Raw genomic sequence first — 27,519 nt, forward strand, 5'->3', positions numbered from 1 at the left:
GGAGTCTCGATAGAAATGGCCCCCATTAATTGGGGATCTTATATGTTAGATGATATCATAGTTCTCCAGTCGCATACTCCAGGAAGTTTATTTTAATTGGGGTCGGATCTTGTATATTCTCAAAATTTAAATATGTATGTCGTAAAAAGATTTACCCAGATTTTTTCCTAATTAGGATGTCTACTAGCTGTTCTTTCGATCCTATTCTTGGGGCATCCTTTCTGCTGTGTAGTAATTTTCAACTCTGTATTTCTCAGAGTAACTAACGCTAAAAGATTACATATATCATGCTGTTACAATCATTACGTGTTCTTCAATTAACGGAAACTCTAGAGCCCGTAAGCAATCAGAGGTCTCCCCAAAGGACGTAGTTAATATCACACAATCTACTTCTACGAAAGATGAAAAAAAACTCCTCTCCTGACCTATCTAGCTGCCGGTATCACTAGGCAACAACAGTACCTAGAAGTGAAGGGAATCCAATATGCTGATGTCATCATCAAAATGACATCACACCGAATAAATAAGTCAAAATCATTATTTTGATCCGTATCTGATAGAACGCTCGAGCTATTCGGATTCTGAAGAGTTTTTATGTCAAAATAGACGACGTAATATCCCCACCAGACAAATGGAAGCAGGAGTGCCTCAAGGTTCAGTTCTAAGCCCAAAATCAACAACATCTGCATATGCAACGCCCCAAAAAGGTCAAGGAATATGCTAGCTCTATACGCAGATGATAGATGTCATTTACAGAATAGTGATCGCAGCACTAGATGATTTATATATTACAGACGAATGTTTCATTAAGTGAAAGATTCAAATGAAATGACTAAACCTGCATAGTCAACTGTGCGATTGTATTTTTCTTCCTGTTAATTTCTAGCTGTTTGCGGAACCAATTATCAAATATATTGGGACTGTATGCAAATAAAAAAACAAACAAAAAACAAATAATAATTCAAACTCTATGGATGGCAATCAATGGCATTCAATGTATGAAATTAGTATACTAAGCCCTACCTCATTCAGAGTATGGAACGTACTACGCTGATTGGTCGAAACCGCGAGTATATATATATGTATACGAGGACATTTTCGAGGAATGAGGTAGACGTTGTAGAGTGAAGGTTGCGCAGCGAGGTGCGCAAAGAGTGAGTGAGTGAACACGTGGTGAAACACGTGGTAGCAAAAAGTGAGAGAGTGAACACGTGGTGAAACACGTGGTAATTGAGTCGTTAAGTGAATGTTGTGTTCCGTTACGGCTCAAGAAGTTTTTAAGTACTTTTCAGTACTAGTTATCAGTGAAAAAAAAAAAAAAAATAATAAATAAAAAATGGAGAATAAGGTGACCAGACCAATCACAAATGAAGATATTCTGGGTTTTATGGCTGAAATACGGGAGTTAAGAGAGACAGTAGCTGCCCTCAGCCGTAGAAATACGGAACTTGAAACATTGCTCACGCAATGTTCAAGCATAGGCCACGCCCCCTCAGGAACAACTTCGACCAATAAGGAGGCGATAACCGAGATGGAAGTCGACCATCAAATTCAGGGGAAGAATAAAGCGGATGAAATAGTCTCAAACGACGAGGATGACGAGGAATTCCAACTCGTCAGTAGAAAAAAGAAAAGGAGGACTGAGGCGCCGGTATCACCCAAACCGGCTGCTGCGGATGAGAAAAAAACGAGAGTTCCGCCGATTATCTTGCGGACCAAGGAAAATTGGTCGCAGATAATACGGTTCCTGAAACAGTGCGGAATAAATATTCTGAGGAGTCAGAATATTAAAGATGGGGTCAGAATACAACCCGCTGGAGCCGACGATTATCGGAGAATCACCAAAATCTTCGACCAGAAAGATCTCCCGTATCACTCTTTCTCCCTTCCTGAGGAGAAAGTTCTAAAAGTGGTATTGAGGGGAATACCTGAAACGGTTGAGATGACAACCGTCGAAGAGGACTTGAAGAAACAAGGCTTCCACCCAACGGGAGCCTTTAGGATGAGAAGCGGCAAAGAAAGAAAGCCAACCCCCCTGGTTCTAGTCCACTTGCCGCGAGATGAAAGTCGTATTTACGACATAAGAACTGCCGCTGATGTCTGCGTTAAGGTGGAAACATTACGCAGAAAACCCGGTCTGGGCCAATGCCATCGGTGCCAGAAATTTGGGCATGCGGCAAATAGATGCAACGCACCAAGGAAATGCGTTGCCTGCGCAGAGGACCACAATGGGGTGACGAAGTGCCCCAAGGACAAAAAGAGCCCGGCGAAATGCGCTCTATGTAATGGCCCTCATCCGGCCAATTACAAGGGATGCCCCCTCAATCCCTCAAAGGGAAATCCGACGGTTTCCCTTTCAAAGCCGGCCGTCTCACAGAAACATCAGGCCAAACCCATTTCGGCACCAAAAAGGACGGTTCCTGCCAAAGTAGAGCAGAAACCCGAGAAGAAGACCCCGAAGGAAAAGAATCCAGCGTTCAAAACGAAAAAGACGGCGAAAAAATCGCCTAAGAAAATTTCTCCGAAAAAGGCAGAAATTGAAAATCTCATGGCCACATTCCAGGTCATGATGAACCAGATGATCAAACTTCTGGAATAGCACTGGAGTACAGAAGGAAGCCAAAATCTCTGGAGATAGCCGTCTGGAATGCAGACGGCATCACCAATAAAAAGGACGAGTTCGAAGACTTCTTGAACAGGCATGAAGTGGATGTAGCACTGGTGTGTGAAACTCACCTCAAACCATGCCTCTCTCTGAAAATCCGCAACTACCAGACCTATCGTAGGGACCGGAATGACGAGAGAAAAGGTGGAACAGCCATCTTGATCAAGAAGTCTATTGCTCATTCAGAAATAGATCTACCCGATCTTCAGCATCTGGAAGCCAACGCAATAACTGTGTACACCAACTCCGGTGACATAAGATTGATTGCCGCTTATAATAGACCGGGCCGAAAACTACTCAATGAGGACTTGAGGCGTGTTTTCGATCCCAGAACTCCGACACTGATGGCAGGCGATCTGAACGCCAAGCATCCAGCATGGCATAGCAGAATCACAAATGCTAGTGGAAGAACACTGAACGATTTTGCGGACAATAACCAAGAAATCGTTATAGATGCACCGAATGAGCCAACTCATTACGGACCGATAGGTCGCCCGGATGTATTGGACATCGCGATGTTTAGGAACATCCCATTAGTTCATCGGATCACAGCCATATCTGAGCTGAGTTCCGATCATAATCCTTTTTTGGTTCATCTTGGAGATGAATTCGACGTGGATCCGCCAAAAACCAAGTCATGGACAGACTGGCAGGTTTTCAAGGAACAAATGACGACGAATATGGGTCCACTTAGACTCATATATGACTCCAAGGAACTGGACTCAGCCGTCGAGTCCCTCACGAAGATCATCAAAACGTCATTGGACGGTTCAACACGAATTTCTTCTTTGCCTAGTCAGAAGAACTCGATCCCAGAAGACATCAAGGAGCTTATCAGGGAGAAGCATAGAGCGAGGCGTAGAGCTCAGAACACACTCAGCCCTGAGGACCGTCGAGTGTTCAATCAGCTCAACGCTAGAGTCAAGGAGGCTCTCAGAAAGGTCCGGAATGATCGTTGGGAAGAGAAATTAATCTCTCTTTCCACAAAAGACAACAGTGTTTGGCGGATGGCCAAAGCACTGCGCTCAGATAGAAAACCAACCCCACCGATTCACGGTTTACAAGGAATGGTATATAGTCCAGAAGAAAAGGCTGAAGCTTTCGCGGATAACCTCGAAAGCCAATGCAGTTGTACCTACAACTATGCGGATTTGGACCACATCGAGGACGTCAACCGCAAAGTGAGAAGAGACCTGAAAAAGGAATCAACGGAAGCTATTGGTTTCGCAACCGTTCAGGAAATCCAGAACACTATTATGTCGAGTAAAGTGAAAACGGCACCAGGACCAGACGGCATCACTAGTTTGACGTTGCGAAACCTCCCTCGAAAAGCCTTAGTTGCATTGACGAATATAGTCAATGCTACGCTACGACTAAGGTACTTTCCGAAGGAATGGAAGAAAGCCAACGTGGTTTCAATCCACAAGGCCGGCAAAGATGCTAAATTCCCGCAGAACTACCGTCCTATCAGTCTTCTCTCGTGCATAGGGAAGATTACGGAAGCGGTCATTCTGAAAAGACTGAAGACAATAACAGAAGAAAAGAAGATTATACAGTTGGAACAGTTCGGTTTTCAAAGCCAACACTCCACTGTGCAACAGGTGCTCCGAGTAGTGGAACAAATCACGGATGGATATAACCGCAAACAAGTCACAGGGGCTGTGTTCTTGGATGTGGCCAAAGCGTTTGATAAAGTATGGCACAAAGGACTGCTATACAAACTGCTTGCGGCCGGATTTCCACTCTCCATGGTCCAACTTCTAGCTTCTTACCTGCATTCTCGCAAGTTTAGAGCCAGAGTTGACGGAGTATTGTCTTCAGAGAGGTCTCTTTCAGCCGGAGTTCCGCAAGGATCTCTGCTGTCTCCAATATTATTTACAATATATGTATCCGACATGCCAAAAACGGTGAAAACCTCCATGGCACTGTACGCTGACGACACCGCCATTCTTGCCAGTTCATGGTGTCCCAAAATGGCAACGAAGTATCTACAGGAAGCCATCTATAGACTTCAATCCTGGTTTGCTCGATGGAGAATCGAAGTAAACCCTGAGAAGAGCGAAGCCGTTCTTTTCAGTCGAAAGAAAAAAGATCCCATAGGACATGTCGTAATGTTCGGTAGGAGGATCGAATGGAAAGACGAGGCCAAGTATCTGGGAGTGATACTTGACAAGAAGCTTACTTGGAAACAACACGTCACATCAGCTGTGACGAAGGGAAAGACAGCAGCGGCAGCGTTGCAACCGCTACTTTGCAAAAGCAGCAAAATGTCTCTTTCCAACAAGCTTCTTCTCTATAAGTCCACCATTCGGCCGGTCATGTCTTACGCATGCCCGGCTTGGGGATACGCCGCAAAGACGCATCTGCAGGGACTTCAAGTCGTGCAGAGTACGATCCTGAGACGGGCCGTAAATGCACCATGGTTTGTCAGCAACGTACGGATACATGAAGACCTGCATATACCATTCTTAGACGACCATTTAATAGATCTGAGCGTGAAGACCTTCAACAAAATGAAAAATCACGCAAACCATCTTATAAGGAAGGCTTGCGACTATGATGAAAAAGCCCCTAGGAAACACAAAAGACCGAAAATGGCACTTCCCTAGGAAGTGTGTATTAGAGCCAAACCCTTACTGGCACAGAGATTGTGTAATAATTAGTTACACAAACCTTCTGAAGTGGCATATTGCCACCTGCTAGAGCAGACCAAATTAGCTCACCAGAGGTAAATCATATTGAGACTGAGCAGTAAGAGGCTAATAGCCTGACTGCAAAAGAGAAAGAAGTTCCAAGTTTCGAGGAATTATCAAAGCCCAACAATCGTTTTACTCTCCCATATTCCCGTATTATATTATAATGTCTGGTCGCGGTAAAGGTGGAAAAGTTAAGGGTAAGGCAAAGTCTCGTTCCAACCGAGCTGGATTACAATTTCCAGTTGGTCGTATTCATCGTTTATTACGCAAAGGAAATTATGCTGAACGAGTTGGAGCTGGAGCACCCGTCTATCTAGCCGCTGTTATGGAATATCTAGCCGCCGAAGTTTTGGAATTGGCCGGCAACGCAGCACGTGACAACAAGAAAACCAGAATTATTCCCAGACATCTTCAGCTGGCAATCAGAAACGACGAAGAGTTGAACAAATTGCTATCGGGAGTAACTATCGCTCAAGGTGGTGTTTTACCGAATATCCAAGCCGTCCTCTTGCCAAAGAAGACAGAAAAGAAATCATAAATACAATCTGTATGTGAAACGGCCCTTTTCAGGGCCACAATATTTCCTCATTGAAAAGATTTTTTTATCATCTGATCACTTTGGGTATAATAAAATTGCGACAATTTCACGGTCCTACTGACATTCGTAAGTAGGGTAAATGCTCTGATTTTCGACCAAATTAACAAAAACATCGATTTCGGGTACGACTTTTTCACACATAAACTAATTTTAAAGGTGTTGATGTTCATCGATTCTTTGGCTAGTTTTAAATAATTTGTCATATAATTTCAAACGTTCTCCTCGCATTCAACCTTCGAAATGTGAAAACAGAGAAAATCTGAATAACATTCGGGTCACGACCATGCCGCAGAGTTCTCGACCATTTTTTTGTTTGTTTTCGACCACTAATAATAGTGGCTGCTCACTTCTCGTCTTCACTTAAAAATTTTATATTTATATCAATCAGATGGATTTCAGATGAGGTAATTGAGTAAGAAACACTGGGAACGTAAAAAAATTATTCTGCAAAAGTTTTCATTTTCTATAAGTATTTCAAAATAGGAACTCATATTAAATAATATTATTTGGTTATTTTGTTCTTAATATCTTTTCAGAAACTAATGAGTATATAAAACACCGACCACAAGTGGTCGAGAATTAAGTATAGTATATCCAAAGTCACTTGGAGGAAGCCAGAATATTTCAATTATATGTTCAAGGGTTGTCCAAGTTTCCAGAAATTCCAATGTAATTGGGCTTTTGAGTCGTTTCTATGGAAACGCAATAAATTCGCGCATACTGTCAACGAAGGCCATTTTAATTTGAATCAAGTCCATTACTTGAATTATTGAAATTTGTGCAGTTGTAGGAAAAGTACAGTGTGCAACATGTGGAGAAAGTCCTCTTCTCGCTCGTGTGAACTCGCGAGAAAAGTTGGACTTTCCCCACTTGTTGCACAATATACTATTTCAGCGCGAAAACTTTGACCTATACCCCTACTATGCAAACTATCTTGAAAGGGTAGCAATGGTCGAGAAAACACGTACGGCGGAAATATTTTACACTACAAGATATATTTTATTATTATTTTATCTCAAATCACGGAATGGTCGAGTCGAGAGACACTGACGGTCGGCTAACCAGTGCATTTACCCTATATACAGTGGCTTAGGTAGCTATTAGACCCGGGTCGATCGCAACCCACCGACGAGATAATCGGGTCGAAAGACATAATATAATACAGTGGGAGATCAGGTAAGAAATTTACGAAATCGGTTGTTCTGAATAATGGTCTATTTTCGAATAAAAATGAACAAATTTGTAAAACAGTCCCCCACTATGAACAGTAGGAAAGGACTTATTCTAGTTAACTAGACCTTCAAACTTCGATTTATCGAATCGAATAAATTATCGTATAATTCGATAATTATCGTACCGGTGGCAACGATGGATTTCGGAGTTACTTTCGAGCTACAATTTATTTATTTTGTATTATTCAATAGTTATGTCAACTAATGGGGCTATGTTAATTGGTGCTTTTATCTTTTGAAAATGAAATAAAACAAAAGTAAAAGATAATGAAATCAAACTCAATAAAAAATAACTATACTACGAGGTTGCAACAGGTAAGTCGAGTCCGATTGTTCATTAAATTAGTGGAGAAATGGTGGACTGTATAAGCGACAGCGAAACATATGAAAATGATACTAAAGTCTAAAATTGTGGTTAACATTATAACTTACCTGATGGGCGTCAGGTTAGAAAACATAGCCTCTCCACAGGGCCCTTGGTGCGGGATATACAGGGTGTTTCCTAAACATACGGCAAAAATTCAGGGGGTTGTTCCTTGGACTATTTTAAGCATGTTTTGTCCTTGGATGATTTTTGAAAAACCTCTTTGTTTCGAAGATACAGGGCGAACAACATTTTTCATATTTTTAAAATTAATAATAGTTCAATAATTAATAATAATTTGGATTGGAAGAGGTGGACCTCATTTATGGCCTGCTCGTTCCCCGGACTTAAACCCCTTAGATTATTTCCTATGGGGCCATCTAAAATCATTAGTTTATACCACTCCAGTAGAAAATGTGGAAGACTTGCGAAATCGGATCATTGCTGGGTGTAACTTAATAAGAAATGATCCTGGTGTTTTTGAAAGGGTTCGACAGTCAATGAGGAGAAGATTGGATGCTTGTATGCTGGCTAGAGGTGGTCATTTTCAACAGTTTTTGTAGGTTGAGTTGAATTTTCATGTAATTTTTCATAATAAAATGTTATTATCTGAAATTTTGTTTCCCCTATATCTTCGAAACAAATAGGTTTTTCAAAAATCATCAAAGGACAAAATATTCTTAGAATAGTCCAAGGAACAACCCCCTGAATTTTTGCCGCATGTTTAGGAAACACCCTGTATTTCAGCTCCAACTTTCGGTTTTCAAGGGCGGTGTAGAAAAGCTCTAACATAATGCGTTCGAGCGAATATAAAATCGACGAATAATGCGGGAGTTTCCGAATGAAGCCACCAATTGTTCACTTGTTCACTCGCGAACTTACCATCTTTCGCTATACCTCGAACTCACACAAACAGGTAGGAATGCTACACCTATCAATAACGCTCCCGTGGTTTGAAAAATGCTAGGGTTCGTGTTGTAGTAAGGAAAATGTATCGACGAAAAGCTGCAAAAATTCTACTTGCTGAAGAATCCGACAATCCGACAAGTTCGACAATCTAGGAATAAAAGTCGTAACTTAACAACATGAACACCTAATTGAAAATGCGTAAAGTGAATGATATCTTACCTACAAAAGGAAATTTTTTTACGGTTAATTGGGATCCGGGAATTGAAAGCACGCGGGATGATTTTATATCATCCCGATATGAAAAATTCAACGAGGTAGAGAATGATGAAAATGTTTCACGATTGATGAATTATGTAGAACCACACTCGAATCGTTTCGCCAACGATGTGATCTTCAGAAACGTTAGGCTACTAACTATATATAGCAAAACATGTCCCTGGGGAGGGGGGCTCAAACTACCTCCACTACCTACCACATTATAGGTTAATCGTAACACCTACCAATCACAGTATATCGTTATAATCTACTTATAACTAAACTACAATTTGTCACTAAGAACCGTAAACTTCAGCGGATTGTTAATTTTCCCTTTGAACATACGTTCCATTGTGGCCAAAAACACTTTTCATTAGAATACTTGAACAGTTTTAACGATCTATCACACCAATAATAAAGTTTTGATAATACTGACGACAGTTGAGTCATTAATTAAATTATCGCCGATTTCAACGGATAATGTTCGACTGTGAATTTGAATCCACGTCACCAGAACTTCGAGTAGCTATCCGAAAAGCGTACGAAGCTTTTATAAACTGGTGTGCGAGTGAAGATGAAATAAGTCCAGTGCATTATGCTAAATAGCGAGCATAGATACTTGAAAAGGCAGAATGTTGGATACAAAGCGAATAAGTCAAGTGTTCCTTCCGGAGCAATAAAAATTTCTGAACGATGCTCCTGTAGAATGTCTCCCTAGTGAGGTAACTTCTGAATTCCTTCAGTGCATATTAAAACAGGTTGCTTTGATTATTGCCATCTCCTGAGTTGGCGCAGGTGCGATGAACTTCTGAAATTGAGAATGAATGTGATATGGAAACGTTAGAAAATCGAATCATAATAACTTATTCTCGCGCAAATCTTTCAATTACATAAGCAGAGTGGATCAAAATAGCGAAACAATACTGTGACACGCGCAACAAAAACCGCGACTGTAAAAAGGGTTATTCTTACAAATGAGGGGTTTGGCAAAGTTACACGACAGCCTTTAGAGCAGGGGGGTGAAACCGCTAGTGCTAACACTGGCAACGGATGTGACGTCACAGTCACTCAGCATTACACGGTATACGTATCACGATGTAAAAATTTTATTCTCATAACAAGCCAATCAGCGTTCGAGGTTTCCAATAAATAGGTATTTGATTGAACAGCCAACAATTAATTGTGTTTGTAATGCATGTATGGTAGCAATGAACAGATCAAGTAGTTTTTATTGTCGCTTATTACAAGTTCTGTTTTAGGTTTCAGGTAATCCATGAGAAACTAAATTTAGAACATAATTAGACTGGGTTTTTCCTCATATCGTATTTCAATGTACTAATATATCTGAAAGCCCTCTTACTTGCGATTATAATATTCCTTCAAAATCAACTGGATTTAAGTTAAATTCTGTTCCTCGGCCTTTACTGAAATATCAAATTAATTATCATCATCCCTATGATTCCAGAACTTCCCCAAATGTTTCTTGTATGGAAAATATTAATGATTTTAACAATAACCATATCCGTGATCCAGAACTATCATATATATATATATATATATATATATATATATATATATATTCTCCTTTCTTCCACCTTATAGGGTTGGTATATATATATATATATATATATATATATATATATATATATATATATATATATATATATATATATATATATATATATATATATAAATCATAAGGATAAGGACAGTCCCTCTCAGAGAAATACCAACCGTAGACACGTGTTTCGGGCTTTCGGCCCTCATCAGTACGGTGAACAAGTGTTAGGATGTGCAACACTTGAAAGAAACAACAAACAAACAGAGTCAACAACAGAAGCCAGCAATCCATTTGTGGTTTCAGCAGGAAGACCCAATGTGTTTTCGGGCAACAACCGACATCACCACGCGGAAAGCTATAGCTAACTGCTAATAATAGCTAAAATGACTCATCTGATAGTTTACAATATGAAATATTAATTAAAATTGAGCCTTCAATTTCTCGTCATTTTACCTGAAATGACGAGAATAGTATGTTATGGAAAGAAAATAAATATGTATTGTCTTCTAGATGTTCATCAACACGTTTATGGGCTGGAGGTGCATCATATCAAATATTCAATATGAAAGTTAATTTTTATGAATTTCAGATATCAAATGGATTGATAACTGTTAGAATATTAAGCTAGAGCACACATGTACCTAAGTTGATACTTTGAGGTCCTAAAATAGATTTGTAGAGAAAATAATTATACATCTTCAGAAGTAAATGAAGATAACAATAAAGGTCATCATCAAAAGTTTGTTATATGTACAATTTGGCGATATGAAGAAGAGAAAACGGATTCAAAATTGAAAAAATTTATGGCGCTTGAAATATGACGATTGAATTAATTTGAATGAAAAATAATCAGAAACGTTATCGGAGCATATTTGTTTGCACACTGCAGAGACAGTCACTGTACTTCTATGGGTTGATGTAATAACTGTGACGATACTGTACAAAAATATGATCAGTGGAGCAATTGATAATTAAATTTGTCATATAGATATTGCTTCATGTTATGGAATTTCATTATTAATGAATCGTCTGATATCCACTAACAATGTACTTTTCAATGAGTGCTTCGAATGATGAGTCATCTTGGGGGATCGTTATATCCTTATAACGATTCCTTCAGATTCGAACAGAATTCTAGTTTGCTAGTTTTATAAATCTAGAATCGACCACAAATCTGATGAAATTAATATTTAATCGATAAATAGGTACATACAGATTACATGACTTACCTATTCACCTTCAATAGCGTCACCGAATGATTCATACAGTTTTATTAAAATAACCTATGTATTATTTTCCGAACACTGCGTAGAATGAAGAATTATTATATTCACATAACGACGCACCTAAAACTCACTTATCAGCTCAACGCACATAATTGAAATGAACCGTTTTCTGCTGCAAAATATTTGGTGAATGGTTACATCTGGTCTAATACTCTAGTGGGTTTTACGATTGTTGTTATTCACTTCTTTGAAAATGCCGCTCGCCTTTTCTGGGAAGAAATGTTTTCAAAAATAACCTTTTTTTATGACCTTTCCCTCTGGATATTAGGGGTAAATATACCTCCTGTAGGTATATCTTTCCTAACGAACTTCCGTGCTTTTCGTGTTTGATAAAAAAAAATTTTTATTTATATCACAAAAATTTGCTCAAGATTATCATCATAATTATAAGCTTGCGAAATGAAAAAAAAAGGAATTTTTATGTTGCAGATTTGTCTGTTTTTCTCGAACGATAACACAAAATAGTTCATAACGCGAAATAATACATATATGTAAATGAACTGATATGATAGACCGAAAAAAAATCGAAAACATTTTTCGACGACAACGTTTACTCATACCTGTAATGTGAGAAAGAAAGGTTCGATAACGAAGTTCGAAGCAAACATTACTCAAAATAATAGCAATTTTTTGATTACCGATTCGATCATCAACCCTTATACAGGGTGTTCCTAAATTGGAGGTACCGCAATCGCTTTGTTTTCAAGATACAGGGTGTTCCTTGTAATTCTACATATAGAATATATCTCGTCTATGGTGTAGTATTTGCGCGATATCGTAAAACTCAATTCAATGCTTACATTTATAGGTTTCCTTCAAATAGTGAATTTAGCAAAATGTGGTGTCACGCGTTAAGATTGTTTTCATTTTGAAATATGATAAGTCATTTATATTCCTCTGAGGGGACGCCGACGAAAGCGGGTAGATAAAGGAAAATAATAAATTTCGGACATAGACGTGCTCGCAGTGCAATAAAAGTAATCATCTTGAAAGCGATAATAAACTGAAATTCTATATTTTGTAAATCTTGGGGGGGGGGGGAAGTAATTACCCCGAGTATCCTCTCATTTCTACGCCCTTGGCCCTCTGGTTATTACTCGAACAAAAGGATTTGTAGGTCCTGTCTTTCAGAAGGCAAATTCGTTATTAATGAGCAGATATTTTGAATAGATAAAGTTGGTAGCTTCTCAGAATCGAAGATACCCATATAAAAGTGAAATCAACCTTTCCTATGTATATAATAAAACATGTCTGAAATCCTTTGAATGCAATAATAAACGCTACCTATACAATAGCTAAATGACCATCTTTTTCTTTGAAAGTTGACATTAACAATATTACAAATAGTTCCCATAGAATTTCCGAGAAAAGGTCCTTTTTCACATAATCGAAAATCAGGGGTAGGAATATTAATAATGACTCAGATGTTCATTTTAGGTATAAGGACTGGAATTTTATTCCCTACGCCTCTACTTTAATTTCTCCGATTTCCTACTAATGTCTAATTGTGAGACTTTTCTCCCTAATATTAATACTGTTTGACAATCGGTTTTTAATTTATACCAACTTTGATACGAATCGTTTCAGAGAACGGTGTACGGAAGTATCATTATTATTTATCTATTGAGTAGGGGAGAACGGGGGAATTTCGCGCACCTAACGGAAAAGGTTTCAAAAATGTTTCCTATGTAAATGCAAACTTTCACAATTTAACTTCGAAATTTTGCATTTATTTGACGAATCGCTTTGAGAATATATTAAAAATCTGAAATAATAATGTCATTGCGCGAAATTCCCCATGTGCTGGGATAATATCGCGCATGGGATGGGGTAATTCTGCGCAAGTATATATTGAATGAAGCGGGTACTGTTCCAGCATTATTATGCTCCCAAATTCAATAATTTAAAAGTCATTCGAGATTTTATCAATCAATGTTATCTATTTATTTATACGTAGGGTTAATTCCATCTAATGTGTTTTTAGGGTGCGTTTCAAATAAATATTCTATAGCATAGAAATTAAACTATGTAATTTTTTCACAAGTGACAGGTGTATTCATTATTGAAAGTAGTGCAATATAATTTCACGAACTGAATCTCCATGGGCGCCCGCAGAAATTTTTCTCAGGGGGGGCAAAATGAAAATTATTGAAAAACGATAAGGTGTCCTTGATTGTCATTGAAAACCGGAAAATTGTTGTGAATCCATTACTTTCCTTTTTTCTTTGCTCTTTGGATTGATAAAGTTATATTGAGGGTGTTGTGCTGAAAAATGAGGAAATCAAAATCTCAGGGGGGGCCATGGCCCCCCCTGGCCCCCCCCTGCGGGCGCCCATGTGAATCTCCGCTATTCAATTAATGAAATTTTGGATCTTGTCGAACATTCAATTAAAAATATCCACATTCAACTCCGATGAGGGAGAAGATATTTTGGAAGTATGTCGCAAACTTTCTAAGTTTTGGAACAGTTAAAGCATCTAGAAATTCTGAAAAGGATATATTTGAAGTTCTAGATAACCAGATAAATGTGCGTATCAAAAAAAAATTGTTGACGACGACGTTTACTCATATCTGTAATGTGAGAAAAAGTTCGATAATGAAGTTTGAAGCAAAAATTAAAATAGAATTTTTCTAATTCGATTGTTCATACCATTCGATTGTTCCTAAATTGGAGGTGCGAAGAAAAATGATAAATTCCCTGAATAATTTTAAGGAGCAAATGTACTATACATGGTCCCGCAAATGCTATGTTTTCTGGATACAGGGTACCTACGTTTCTTGTAGTCCTACTTTTTTGTGATGCATATAACATTTTATCGAATCTCTTATTGATCCTCTCTACAGATTGGATAAATAAATACCAAAAATTATAATTAATTATTTATCACTGGATCCTATAATAATTTGAATTTTCCTTGGGATTTCTGAAAATTTGTTTGACAAGAAACCGTTAAGTGTAGTTCTGGACCAGAGATTCTTTTCACATTTTTCTAAACAACCAGTGGTTCATCCAAAAGGTCTGGTGAAAAGAAGCGGGCACTCTTCCAGAAAAAATATCACAAAAACTTTAAATTGGAATATCTATGCCAAATTCAAGTTAAATATCTTGTGGGGAGAAGGTGCACCCTCGTTAAGCTAGCAGAAAGACTTTCGAATTTTTGATTTTTATTTTGATTTTGTAGGCTTATTTATTATTACCTTATTCAAAAATTTTTTTTTCTTGAATTGTCGGAGAAATCGCGGGTTCTGCGAGCTTTACGGTTGAGCTAGCGGAACCCAATCGTAACTATACTCCTCAGAATAATTTAAATAACATAATAATTTTAGGCTCTATTCAAACTAATTTATCACCCTATTCCGGCGTTTTGATAAGTAAATACACCTTTGACGACTTGGTATAATCGTTTTGGTGTTTCGCCTCCTGTCAGATTGTGATTATTTCCATAGTAACGTACTTGGACGTTCGCCCAAAAAAAAAAAAGTCAAGCTCACTGAAATGTCATTGAATTTTTTAAAAGGCAGCGCTTTGGTTATAGGTCCATTAATAAATAAGAAATTGAAATTATTTTTCGTGATATAATCATAACGAATACCAGAGTGTAGACTATATATTTCGATTATGCGGACCTTTTCATCTCGTCGTATTTCGGGAAACACCACACGAGTTGCACTCTCGTGTCTCAGTGTTTAATCGAATATTATATATGCTCTTATGACATAATAACTGATCATTCAATGAATATTAAGTGAATATTCAATGATTATTTAGTTAATACTTATTCGAATATTCCAGATTCCACTCAAAAAACCTAGCCACCTATGACTGGAACTTTGTTGATATCTTTAAATAAATAAATATATTTCCGGTGGTTTAAAAAATAATGAGCATTTCACAATTGAAAAAAGATGGAATTGTCATAAATAATATTTTGCTATTAAAGTCATCTAGACTTTCTTCCTCCAATCCATGTTTGAATGCCATTAAAACTGGCACAGAATCTCCATCAATATCACGATATTCCAACATAGCCACCATGCCATCAATTTCCATAGCAGAAAAATATGCATAATTATTCAACAGATTTATTGAATGAACAGGTAATACTGAACACAGTTTACTGTTATCTGATGGATAAATGTAAAAATGTTCGTTATTCTTGGAAAGTCGAGAGTACCCTGGTTTTACCGAAAAAATGGTTACTTATATTTTTATAATCAAATTGTCGTTTGGAAAATCCAGCAATTAGTTCTATTCCATGACAACGTACAAAATACAATAGATCTTTAAGTAGACGCAGTAAAACCTGCGCTGGGACACTACAATCTACATAGACCCATTACAGGTATACAGGTATATGAACCCATTATAGCTATACAGGTATATATTTTTTATTTTCCATTATCTTTCTTACTTTCGTAGAATTTATTTCATTGAAAAAACCAAAGAACCCATATCATACTCATCTTTCCGAATGTATTTTCTATCCGTAGAATCTTATGTTATTATTATTGGAACTCTTTATTGCTAAACTCATATGTTAGAATTCATATTCGATTTGCATTTTTCACGTACTGGCGGTATGAGATTAGGGGAGAGTGGGGCTGGAAGTTCCCGGGGTAAGGTGTTCCGATGGTAATAACTTTTTAACAAAAAGAGATATCAAGAAAATGTAAATTAGGCTATTTTGTGAACCACTGGAAGTTTAAAAAAAATAAAAAGAAACTCTTGTTCAGTACTACACTTTGGTTTGTTATAGTTTTGTCGTATTTGCAATCGATTTCGAGAAAAAAATTCAAACAGCTCTCTATAGCAATTCTCAGGAAAATCCAAATGATTATAAAGATCCAGTTAGGTAGCTGTGATGAATAAATTAATTATAAGTTTTGATACTTATTTACCAACTGTGTAGCGAAGATTAATAAAGATTCGATAAACTGGTTAAGCATCACAAAAAGTAGCACTACAAGAAACACCCTGTATCTCGAAACCAAAGCGTTTGCGGGCTCATGTTTAAGTGCCTTGATACAAAGGGCGGTAAGGCATGCAAAGCTTCGAAAACTAAATGAGATTAAAAACATCTGTTCCGCTGAAAACACTTAGCCTTTGTCAGTAACTAGTTTCGAACGCAGAATCGTAGGAAATTTCCATATGTTAAATGTGTAAACAACTTTAACACACGTAATTCGAAGTGTTGTTTTTCGTCTTTGTGAAATACATTACATCCCTGATTCAGTTAGGGTAATAGGCAATACCAGTGCCGTATCTAGGGCGTGGCAAAGGTGCACTTGTCACGGGCGCAAGGTCTGCAGGGGCGCCCAAAAATATCAAGAGAAAAAATAATTGGAGCACACATAATAATTCGAAAGATCACAACTCGGTTTTCAAGTATACGCCTCGCAACGAGCAATGACGAGGAATCTGGAAACCAAGGACGGAGATCTTTCTTTTTCTTGGGGGGGGGGGATTCTCGAACAAAATTTTTTTTTACAACAACGTTTACTCATATCTGTAATGTGGGAAAAAAGTTTGATAACGAAGTTGAATCTTAATTACTCAATATTTTTTTTTATTACCAATTCGATTGTTCTCACCTTATACTGGGTTTTCCTAAAAAGGATTTACGAAGGAAAATATTCCTTAGGATAATTTTAAGAAAAAAAAGTCCTATAAACATGAGACCGCAAACGCTTTGTTTTCGAGATACAGGGTGTTTCTTGTATAGTCATAATTTTTAGTGATGCTTATATTTATTAGTTTATCGAATCTTTATTAATCTTCGCTACAGAATTTGTTGATAAGTACCAGAAGTTATAATCAATTTATTCATCACAGCTTACTAACTGGATTTTTATAATAATTTGGATTTTCCTGAGGATTACCAGAGAGCTGTTTGAATTTTTTTTTCGAAATCGATAGCAGAAACGACAAAACTATAACAAAACAAAAAGTGTTGTACAAGACAAGAGTTTCTTTCCACATTTTTCTATAGAACCAGTGCTTCACCAAAAAATAGTTCTGGTGGAAAGAAGCAGGTACCCTTCCACAAAAAATATCACACTGCAGATTTGCATACAAAATAAGCATATCACAAGCTGAAAACTTTAAATCGGAAGATCTATGCCAATTAAAATTGAATATCTTGTGAAGGATAGGTGATATGAGAAAAAAACTTGAACTTTAACACCGGCATCTCAAAAACAAAGCGTTTGCGTAATCGTGTTAGGACTTTTTTTCCTAAAAGGATCCGAGAAATCTGTCATTTTCATTTGTACCTCCAATTTAGGAACACCGTTCAGATATAATCAATTCAAAACTGATATATTCACAAAAAAAATTGCAATTTGAATGATCCACAATAAATTATATAACACAGCCCAGACAATTTTCAGATGGGAATTACTCAGTTCAGTTCTTTGACAACTACAGTATTGTGACGAAAATTATACAAAAAACTGAAAACAACGGGTAGGTAAGTGTATACCGATGACGAATGCAAAAATCACAGGTAACAAAAAAGGGGCGATGCCGAGAAAACGGATAGATGAAGGAAAATAATAAACCTCGGACAAAGACGAGCTGAAATGCAATTAATGTACTCATTTTGAAAGCGATAATAAACTCATAAACGGTAAAGGGGTCCGATTTTTTACTGACGTGTCGATTTCAAAGGAAAGAAAAATGATTATTATTATTGGTTCATTTGATGGAGAAATTTTCGTTATTCGTATTCGCGATATTTCTAGAATTTTATATTTTGAAAATCTTGGGGTGGGGTAATCACACCCAGTACCTCCCCATTTCTACGCTCTTGGATTGAAAAAAATGTTGACGAAAAAATGGAATACTTACACTTTGAATTAATTAACCTTTGTTTTAGAGTCTAAATCAGACTCCTCCATCAGACAAACTCTTAAAATGTTCAGAATTTGTCAACACAGAGAGACATATTGGTCTATCTCATTATAAAATTTTTCACTGTCAATTCATTTTTCAGTAAATTCATCAAATATGTACGATCTACTCCTATTATAGGGAATAAATATCACTATTCTTTACCTCTATAAAGCGGTTTAGGTCTATATCATCTTGTAGGGGAGAGTTGGATAATACCGCGGGGTTGATAATTCCGCGCTTCAGTATTATTCAAAAACTATTCACTTTTTCTTTGATGTAGTGTGTATACATCAAAGCTGGACATGCCTACATCCTTCTCCGCGCAATGCCATCACGGTCCCTGAAACGACGAAAATAGCACGCCCTGTAGAAGTTTTTTTCGTCACTCCTTATAATTTTTCGCGTACTTTCAGTAAGAGGTAAGTAATACTGTATTTATATTGTAATACTTTGATACTATAAATTTCTAATGCTTGTACACTGTAGAATTATTGACCGAATACTTTTTTACGTACTATAATATTTCCCATAAAATTTTGAGCTTAAAAAATAAAATTATCAAGTTTGATTATTCCGCGCCGGGGCGCGATATTATCAATCCGTAAAATATGAAGTCTGTACTTGAGGCTATTCGAAACGGAAATAAAATAAAGACATCTGCTAGAAACTTCAGACGAAAATTTACTTAGACTTCATGTTATAAAAAAATATTTACGTTTTGTTGTCATATAGACTTTAAGTTTCCATCAATACTTATTGCGTGATATTTTATATACTGATTTAATTTTGAGAAGAAGATTCGGCTCTCCCTATCTTCACGCAGGAAAATTACTCAGAAAGATATCAATTTTTTTATTATTAGATACTTTTGTTACTTACCCATTCGCGAGCAAATAATGTGGGCACGATTTTGTCAAACCTGGGCACGATAATATCGAATCAGTTCGATAATACCGCGCCTCTATTTTTTTTTATAAATTGACAATAAATACTTTTTGATTAAATTTCAGAAGTTTTTGTTATGCGGTTATTGTACCTGAATAAATGTCCTACTAATTACTCAATGTTGTTTCTTTCAATATCAAATAGTTTCCTAATTATAGGTCCAAGTCCTTAGGGGCTCGGTATTATCCAACTCTCCCGTAAGTCGAATTTAATCAAGAATGAATTGTATAACTCGAACTACGCCTATGTCGAACTATACGTAACTCAACGAAAAATCTTGCTCCCGTGGTGTTTCGAGTAATACGAGTTAACTCTTAACTGCATTAATTATCATATTTGATATATCGTATTTTTAATACTGCTAGGGACATCTATGAGCGAGTGTACGAATTTTATGACGTTACTCATTGGAGACAGTAATTCGGATATAGTGAAATGATTTGCAACATTAATCGCAATTTCTCTTAATTCTGGTGGTGTTAAATCGATTTCGTCAGACATAACTAACGAATTTAATGAGTAATTGTAAATTATTTCAAAATTCTAAACGTACGATTCATATCCAAATTCCGTAATCTGTCAATGTTCGTAACAGTCACACCAACTGCAATGATACAATACAAATGTCACTAGGATATTCAATCTAAATTTTTCATTTAATTTCGACAATAATTCACAAAACTTGACTGAAATAGAGAAAATATCGTCTAATACTCGTTGCAGAAGGCAATTCCAACACTCATGCGTTCGAATTTCGCATTCGTGTTAGAATAGAAGCCCATTCTGCAACTTGTTTTAGAATATAGTCCGTTCAGGAATTATTGACATCCCGGGTGGCTGGTGGAAAATCGAAATTAAGTTGGTAATGGCTCATTCGATCAGTAACATTTTGAATTGCAGATTTCGGGTTGGCATTGGAAATGTCATTGACAGGAGGTTAGATTATTCAGTTTGTTTGTATTATTGGTTTTGATCCAAGAAATTTTGAAACTAAAAAGTTGTATCAATTTCAAACACACATTGATTAGTTTATTTGAGTATTTCTCACAGTACTGTTTGAAAAAAGAAGGCAAGTCATTACAGCCTGGATTATTAGAGGAAGAAAATCTGTGCAATACGATTTCACCTTCAAAGAATCATTGAATGATTTGATCGTTACCAAAAGCAACCAATATATCAGTCTGGATAAAATTTGACCAAAAAGCATCTGAATTTCAATAAATCAAAGACAACATTACATAAAATTTATTGGTCACAAGTTCAAAACAGTAAATAAAAGGAAAATTCTTATTGATAAACAGAAAAATATAATAAGTTGAGTACGATTTTATGGTGAATACGTCAGAGGAAAGAAAATATAGAGGTGCCTTATAGCATTTGTTGACATCGCTATAACATTTTTGTTTACAAACACTTATAATGTACTGCGTTGCCATTCTGAGGAAGAAGTAAACTTTTCTCCGTTCTGTGGCATAGATGTTTTGCGAATATTGTGGGGATTTGGCAACACGGTTCTGTTGTTGTTATTGCACGTGACAACTAGAGGGACGTTAAGGGTTAACTGTTCATTTTAATTTCACGTTTGTAATCGTCGTTATTTTATACAAGTTTGTGAATTTAAAGTTACATATTGTTAATTTTAATCATGGTAAAACCTCGAAAAACATGTATAGTGTGTAAAACATCCGGAAATGAAAACCTAACCTATCATAGGTAAGTTCACGTTTTGAGTCCATAGGCGTAGAATATATCTCGTCTAAAAAATTCGATCCATTCTTTAACGATTTCCTAAAAATTTTCTTGTTTTATGTGCGAATCTATACGCATCTCTAATATCTATCCTATTCATGAAGTAAAATTTAACCATAAGAGACACTAGAATGAAGTGTAATCTGAATAATGTGAAATTGTAATGCAGTGCCAACTGTGGAATTTTTTCTAAAAAGTATGTCAGTAGATTTTTGATAGATTTCTGAACGATGATGGTAGATTTTTAGTAGATAACTCCAAAACCAGTAATCAGTAGAAAGAAAGAATTAGAAGAACGATTCCGTTGAAGGAGAGGCTCATTGATCATTTCGGACAGAGGAACTGTTTTTTTGATTATCATACATAATTGTTTTTCAAGCCAATTGACCTTATTGATTCCTTCAACCCAAAAAGAAAAATTATGAAGCTGTCATACTTATCGAAATTGTAATAAATCATGTGTTAAAACTTCTTAGTGTTATTACTGTGTCTTCTCCCCAATGCATTATGAATCAAATTTGAAACAAATGAATTCCCCCTTTATTTTTGAGAAAAAAAGTTAGTATGAATTTTTTTAACTTACAACTTCTGTTGTGTCGGCAGCACACAATTGCACTTTTCTGTATTGTGGGTTGCTGACTCATAAAATGCTTTGAAAATATTGGCAATATGAGCCAATATGGAACGAGCGGTTTTTTATAACAGCAAAAACATTATTATTAATTGGAACTGTTAATGTTACTTTCTTGTTCTCCGCATATTTCGTCGCTATAAACAATAGTATTCGCATTATCGCTAATTTCGATAAGTTTATTAACTTCGCTGTGTGTGGCAAATTAATTCAAGTGTTAGTAACTGATAGAGACAGTAATTAGTTATAAGGTTCAAGAATATCAAGTGCATGACAACTGGTGTGCCATCATTGAGGGATCCCTCCTGGCCTACGAAAGAAAAGGAAGCCCCAAAAATCATCACGGCCCTTTTGGAGTTGGTAAGAGCTTTTATATTCAGTTTCTCATTAGCGGAAAATCTGTGAATTGTTTTTGCCATCGCAACATCTATAATAAAAATACAGTCCATACTCGCTCTACTTATTAAATACAGTGAAGAGCTAACAACTTCTTTCTCTTTTGCAGTCAGGCTATAAATTAGCCTTTTACTGCTCCATCTCAATATAATTCACCTCTGGTGAGCTATTTTGATCTGCTCTAGCAGGTGGCAAAGTTTGTGTAATCATTACACAATCTCTGTGCCAGTAAGGGTTTGGCTCTAATACACACTTCCTAGAGAAGTGCCATCTTCGGTCGTTTGTGTTTCCTAGGAGCCGAACATGCGTAACACATGACCGGCCGGATGGTGGACTTATAAAGAAGAAGCTTGTTGGAAAGAGACATTTTTGTGCTTTTGCAAAGTAGCGGTTGCAACGCTGCCGCTGTTGTCTTTCCCCTTCGTCACAGCTGATGTGACGTGTTGGTTCCAAGTGAGCTTTTTGTCAAGTATCACTCCCAGATACTTGGCCTCGTTTTTCCATTACAATCCTCCTACCGAACATTACGACGAGTCCGATGGGATCTATTTTCTTTCGGCTAAAAAAAACTGCTTTGATCTTCTCAGGGTTTCTTGTAGGTACTTCGTTGCCATTTTGGGACACCAAGAACTGGCAAGAAAGGCGGTATCGTCAGCGTAAAGTGCCATGGAGTTTTTCACCGTTTTTGGCATTTCGGATACATATATTGTGAAAAATATTGGAGACAGCAGAAATCCTTGCGGAACTCCGGCTAAAAGAGACCTCTCTGAAGACAATACTCCGTCAAATCTGGCTCTAAACTTGCGAGAATGCAGGTAAGAAGCTAAAAGTTGGACCATGGAGAGTGGGAAACCTGCCGTAAGCAGTTTGTATAGCAGTCCTTTGGGCCGTACTTTATCAAACGATTTGGCTACATCCAAAAACACAGCTCCTGTGACTTGTTTCCGGTTATATCCATCCGTGATTGGTTCCACTACTCGGAGCACTTGTTGCACAGTGGAATGTTGGCTTTAAAAACCGAACTGTTCCTACTGTATGATATTCTTTTCTTTCGTTATTGTGTTGAATCTTTAGCATTGACTATATTCGTCAGTGCTACTAAAGCTTTTCGAGGGAGGTTCCGCAACGTCAAGTTAGTAATGCCGTCCGGTCCTGGTGCCGTTCTCACTTTACTCGACATAATAGTGTTCTGGATTTCCTGAACGGTTCGAAACCAATAGCTTCCGTTGATTCATTTTTCACTTTGCGGTTGACGTCCTCAATGTGGTCCAATTCCGCATAGTTGTAACTACAGCTGCATTGGCGTTGGAGGTTATCTGCGAAAGCTTCAGACTTTTCTTCTGGACTGTATACCATTCCTCGTAAACCGTGAATCGGCGGGGTTGGTTTCCTATCTGAGTGCAGTGCTTTGGCCATCCGCCAAACACTGTTGTCTTCTGTGGAAAGAGAAAGTAGTTTCTCTTCCCAACTATCATTCCGGACCTTTCTGAGAGCCTCCTTCCCAGCAAACACGTTACATCACTTGGCAGTTTCGCGAAGTCTCAAATTGCACATTGACAGATATCTTCATTGCGATTACGCATACTTGTTCTAAACATATTTATTTTGCGACATTGCTTTGTTAACAACAATTCGAAGATGCAGTGATAATAATTTGAGGATATTAATAAATAACCACAATGCCATCCCCATAGAAAGTGGTAAATTAGTAGTTAAAAAGTTTACCATCGAGCGACTTCGCAACGAAGTCTTTTTGAGAACTACACAATGTTAACATGAATTGGATGATATTTCAAATCCTTTTTGAGTGGGTCACTTTATGTTCCCAATGTGGCTGTTTATTCTGGTGAATGTAATAGTAATACTTTGCACATTATTATTTTCAATTATCCATCTGTGGCACTGAAATATCCAGCCCTCAAAGAGTCCGACGAATATTTATTTATTCTCCTTCATCTGGATGTAATAAACAAAAACAAACGATTCAGAGCAATCCGAGAGGTCGTCGGTGAGACCAGAACGTGATCCTAATAGAAGCATTTTTGCAACAAAATACAGATTACGTATTCACTTGGTCCGTTTTCTGGCTGATCGAGCGATATTTCGAAAACTACAATAGCTATAGGCTTCCCGTTTTTTCAGTTTTATTTGTGCGTTGGTGTCTGCCATGTGGCTGGTGATATAGCTATATCACCAAAAAACCAATAAATTAAAATATATATAGTATTTTTTTATAAGTGGTCAAATGAAGACCGGCTCTGTTTGTTAATTTTATTATTTTATGAGAGATAATTTCACTTTTTTGTGACGTTTGTTTTTTTAAATTTGATTGAATAATTATTTATTATATGGATGTTTCATTACTTCATTTCCCATTTCCAAATTGTATGTACAAATTTCTACAGGATTACTTTTGTGATATTCATAAAATAGTCCCTTTGGCACTATACAGTGTGTTTCCAAATTGTATGTATGACTTTGTACAAGATATTCTACACATTAAATAAATGATATTCTATATAGGAATCCTTGTCCGAATTTGAACAATACAAGGCATTTGACCTATATCAAATATCATTTATTCAATGGGTAGAATATCTTGTACAAAGTCATACATACAATTTGGAAACACACTGTATAGTGCCAAAGGGACTTTTTTATGAATATCACAAAAGTAATGTTTTGTGGGGATTACAGATTCCTGCGTTACGGTCATGGTGGCGTTGCCAACAAGGTTAACGCTTCCCCCAACAGAGGGCGCAACAATCTACTTAAGCCTCGAAGTAAGCATCTTAAACGGAGATAAGCCGAGCATTTTGTGTCTGTTCTATATTTTATTTTTAATGTTTTATAACCGTCTAACTAGGAGTAGGCATATAGAGGCCTAGTTAGATAACCATTTATTTTTCCCGTTAACTAGGAGTAGGCAGATTGAGACCTAGTTAGCGCATGTCCCGTTATAGTTATCCCGAGGTTAATCAGGAGTAGGCAGATTAAGGTCTGAATAAACCCCACCATCGACCAAGTCGTCACGCTGTCCCAAAAGTTTTATTTAATAAAGTTCAAAATTTTATCTTATATGGAAGTCAGTATGTGTACTCTATGTGTAGTGAAAAAAAAATAGAATTGAGAAGTCTAATAATGAAATCATAATCGAACTTCCTATTGAAATTGATATAATGTTCTCTATGTGTGGTGAAAAAAAGGGAATGGAATATAGAGATATCAAAGAGACCTCGCATGAAACGACCCAATGTGGTTATTAAAAAGAGATTTATTGACTCAAAAACTTCCATAAAAGTGACAACAAATGGATGTTTTTTTGGGGATATTTTTTCATGTCTCAATTTGAACAACACAACGACTTGAAATGCGTACATGATGTCGCGGACATTTCGCTGCAAATGCGAGCGGGAGGCAATGTTTTTAATACATCGCATGCGAGCTTTTAGTTGCAAAGTTACTTCCATGGTACTTCACAGTTACCTCCCAGTGTTTGCTGGGTTGACTCTATCGTTGAGCTAGAGTGCTTCTCTCTGATAAGCTCCGCCATCAATAGGTTATTACCACCAATAACACCCAAGAATCGCTCGAATTTCATGTTTTCTATTTTCAGCTGTTTGAAATGCAGGAATAAGAAAAAACCTTCTAATTTTACACAGACATCCTAAAGGACTAATGAACACGTAGGTACCTTTCATTTTGCAAACACAGAACCTTTCAGAAACTATAATTGATCATTTCAAAGAGCGATTTAACGAGCACACATATATAGGTATTAAATATGAATAACAAATATTAATCGCTCATTGAAATGATCAATTATAGTTTCTGAAACGTTTATTTGTGATTGCAAAGTGATAGATACTTACGTATCAATTAGTCCTTCAGAAAGTATGTGTGAAATTAGCAGCCTTATATTATTCATTCGGTACCTGCATTTGTCCGATTTATTGTTACGTGAATATTGGCATTTTTTCGATATTCCGCTTGAATTATATATTTATTTGAAGTACCTATATGTATTCGGTAATGATTGATTGTAAGTACTGACTTTGTTTTAAAGGTAAAAAAACCTGACCCGCCACCTCTTGTCCACATGTTTTTGGATAAGAACAAGATCTATGTTAAAACTGTCGAAATCAAAATCAGGATAGATATTTTTCAGGGGGACACGCAGAGTCTCTTCTGGTTTTGTTTGGCGCTAAACCTACTGAGAAGCCAGTTAGATACATCGACGACCTCAAGCTCTACTCCGCTAACGACGAGCAATTGGGAAATGTGGTAGCGTTCTTTGAGGCTATCGGAATGAAGCCGGGGAAAGATGAATGTGCCGTGGTTCAGGCGAAGAGAGAAGTCAAGTACAATTAATAGGGGACAGATCTGGTCGGCACGCAGAACTTGACGATACAAGAATGCCAGAGTCTTTCATCTTCCTCAGAGCACATCAAGCCCTAAGATCCCTGAAATGAAATGAAGAACATTTTCAAGGCAAAATTTGTAAAAAAAATTTTTGTAGTCTCATTCTAAAATAAATTGAAGGACAACAATCAATACGGTAAGGCCTTTCGGTTTCAAGGTGGACAGAGAAATGGGGAATCAGAAAAATTGGAGAACAAGATGAATATTTCAAATTTGATCGATAATTTTTGAAGGTCCTGAGAAGGACCGATTAGTTAGACGAACCATTCTCATCACAACAGTAATTTTTATATTCACTTCTTCTTCTTCAAAGGTGCTGCTTTTTTCGGAGTTGCCACAGACTTGACTGATTTGGGTTTTGGAGCTTTCGGTTTCTTAGTTGGCGATTTCGCAATCTTCTTAGCTTTAGAAGGGGATTTGGCGGCTTTGGGGCTCTTCTTCTCGGTTGTTGCAACTGCTTTCTTCGTTTTCGTTACAGCGGCTTGTTTTTTGGCAACAGTAGACTTCTTTTTCTTCTTGTCGGTCACCACAGCTGATGCCGAAGTGGATTTTTTAAGATCATCTTTGGACTTGGAGGTGGCTTTTTTAATCACTTTCTTCTGGGATCCTGATGTCGAACCACCAGCTGCCAATTTGAACGAACCAGATGCGCCTTTTCCTTTTGTCTGAACTAAAGATCCAGATTGCACAGCTGATTTGAGGTATTTCTTAATGAAAGGAGCCAACTTTTCCGAATCTACTTTATAGTTGGAAGCTATAAATTTCTTGATGGCCTGCAATGACGATCCACTTCTTTCTTTCAAATCTTTGATGGCGTTATTAACCATCTCTGAAGTCGGAGGATGGTTGGGTTTGGCCTGTTTCGCGGTCGCAGTCTTTTTCTCGGATTTCTTCGCAGTTTTCGCACCGATTGGA

General features: G+C 37.1%; 2 protein-coding genes across 2 annotated transcripts; one reads left to right on the forward strand and one right to left on the reverse strand.

The window, feature by feature from the left end:
- Positions 1-5,293: 5,293 nt before the first annotated feature.
- LOC123675076 (histone H2A) lies at positions 5,294-5,993 on the forward strand. The gene has a single exon (XM_045610321.1). It carries the CDS (start codon positions 5,525-5,527, stop codon positions 5,897-5,899), a length of 375 nt encoding a protein of 124 aa, XP_045466277.1. The 5' UTR covers positions 5,294-5,524; the 3' UTR covers positions 5,900-5,993.
- A 7,961-nt stretch (positions 5,994-13,954) lies between these two features.
- Positions 13,955-27,519, reverse strand: LOC123675390 (histone H1B-like). The gene is made up of 2 exons (XM_045610743.1): positions 27,005-27,519; positions 13,955-14,052 (listed from the first exon to the last, which is right to left on the reverse strand). Exons 1-2 carry the CDS (start codon positions 27,429-27,431, stop codon positions 13,955-13,957), a joined length of 525 nt encoding a protein of 174 aa, XP_045466699.1. The 5' UTR covers positions 27,432-27,519.

The sequence above is a fragment of the Harmonia axyridis genome, chromosome 3 (assembly GCF_914767665.1).
Source record: "Harmonia axyridis chromosome 3, icHarAxyr1.1, whole genome shotgun sequence".
Taxonomy (NCBI): Eukaryota; Metazoa; Arthropoda; class Insecta; order Coleoptera; family Coccinellidae; genus Harmonia; species Harmonia axyridis.

What these genes read in the sequence shown, in the direction of transcription:
- LOC123675076 (XM_045610321.1), top strand. Translation starts at nt 5,525, where the DNA reads ATGTCTGGTCGCGGTAAAGGTGGAAAAGTTAAGGGTAAGGCAAAGTCT.
- LOC123675390 (XM_045610743.1), bottom strand. Translation starts at nt 27,431, where the DNA reads ATGGTTAATAACGCCATCAAAGATTTGAAAGAAAGAAGTGGATCGTCA. An exon ending in CAAATCCCCTTCTAAAGCTA is followed by an intron (nt 14,053 to 27,004) that starts AGAAGATTGCGA and finishes TATCCTTTTCAG; the next exon opens with AATTTCTAGATGCTTTAACT.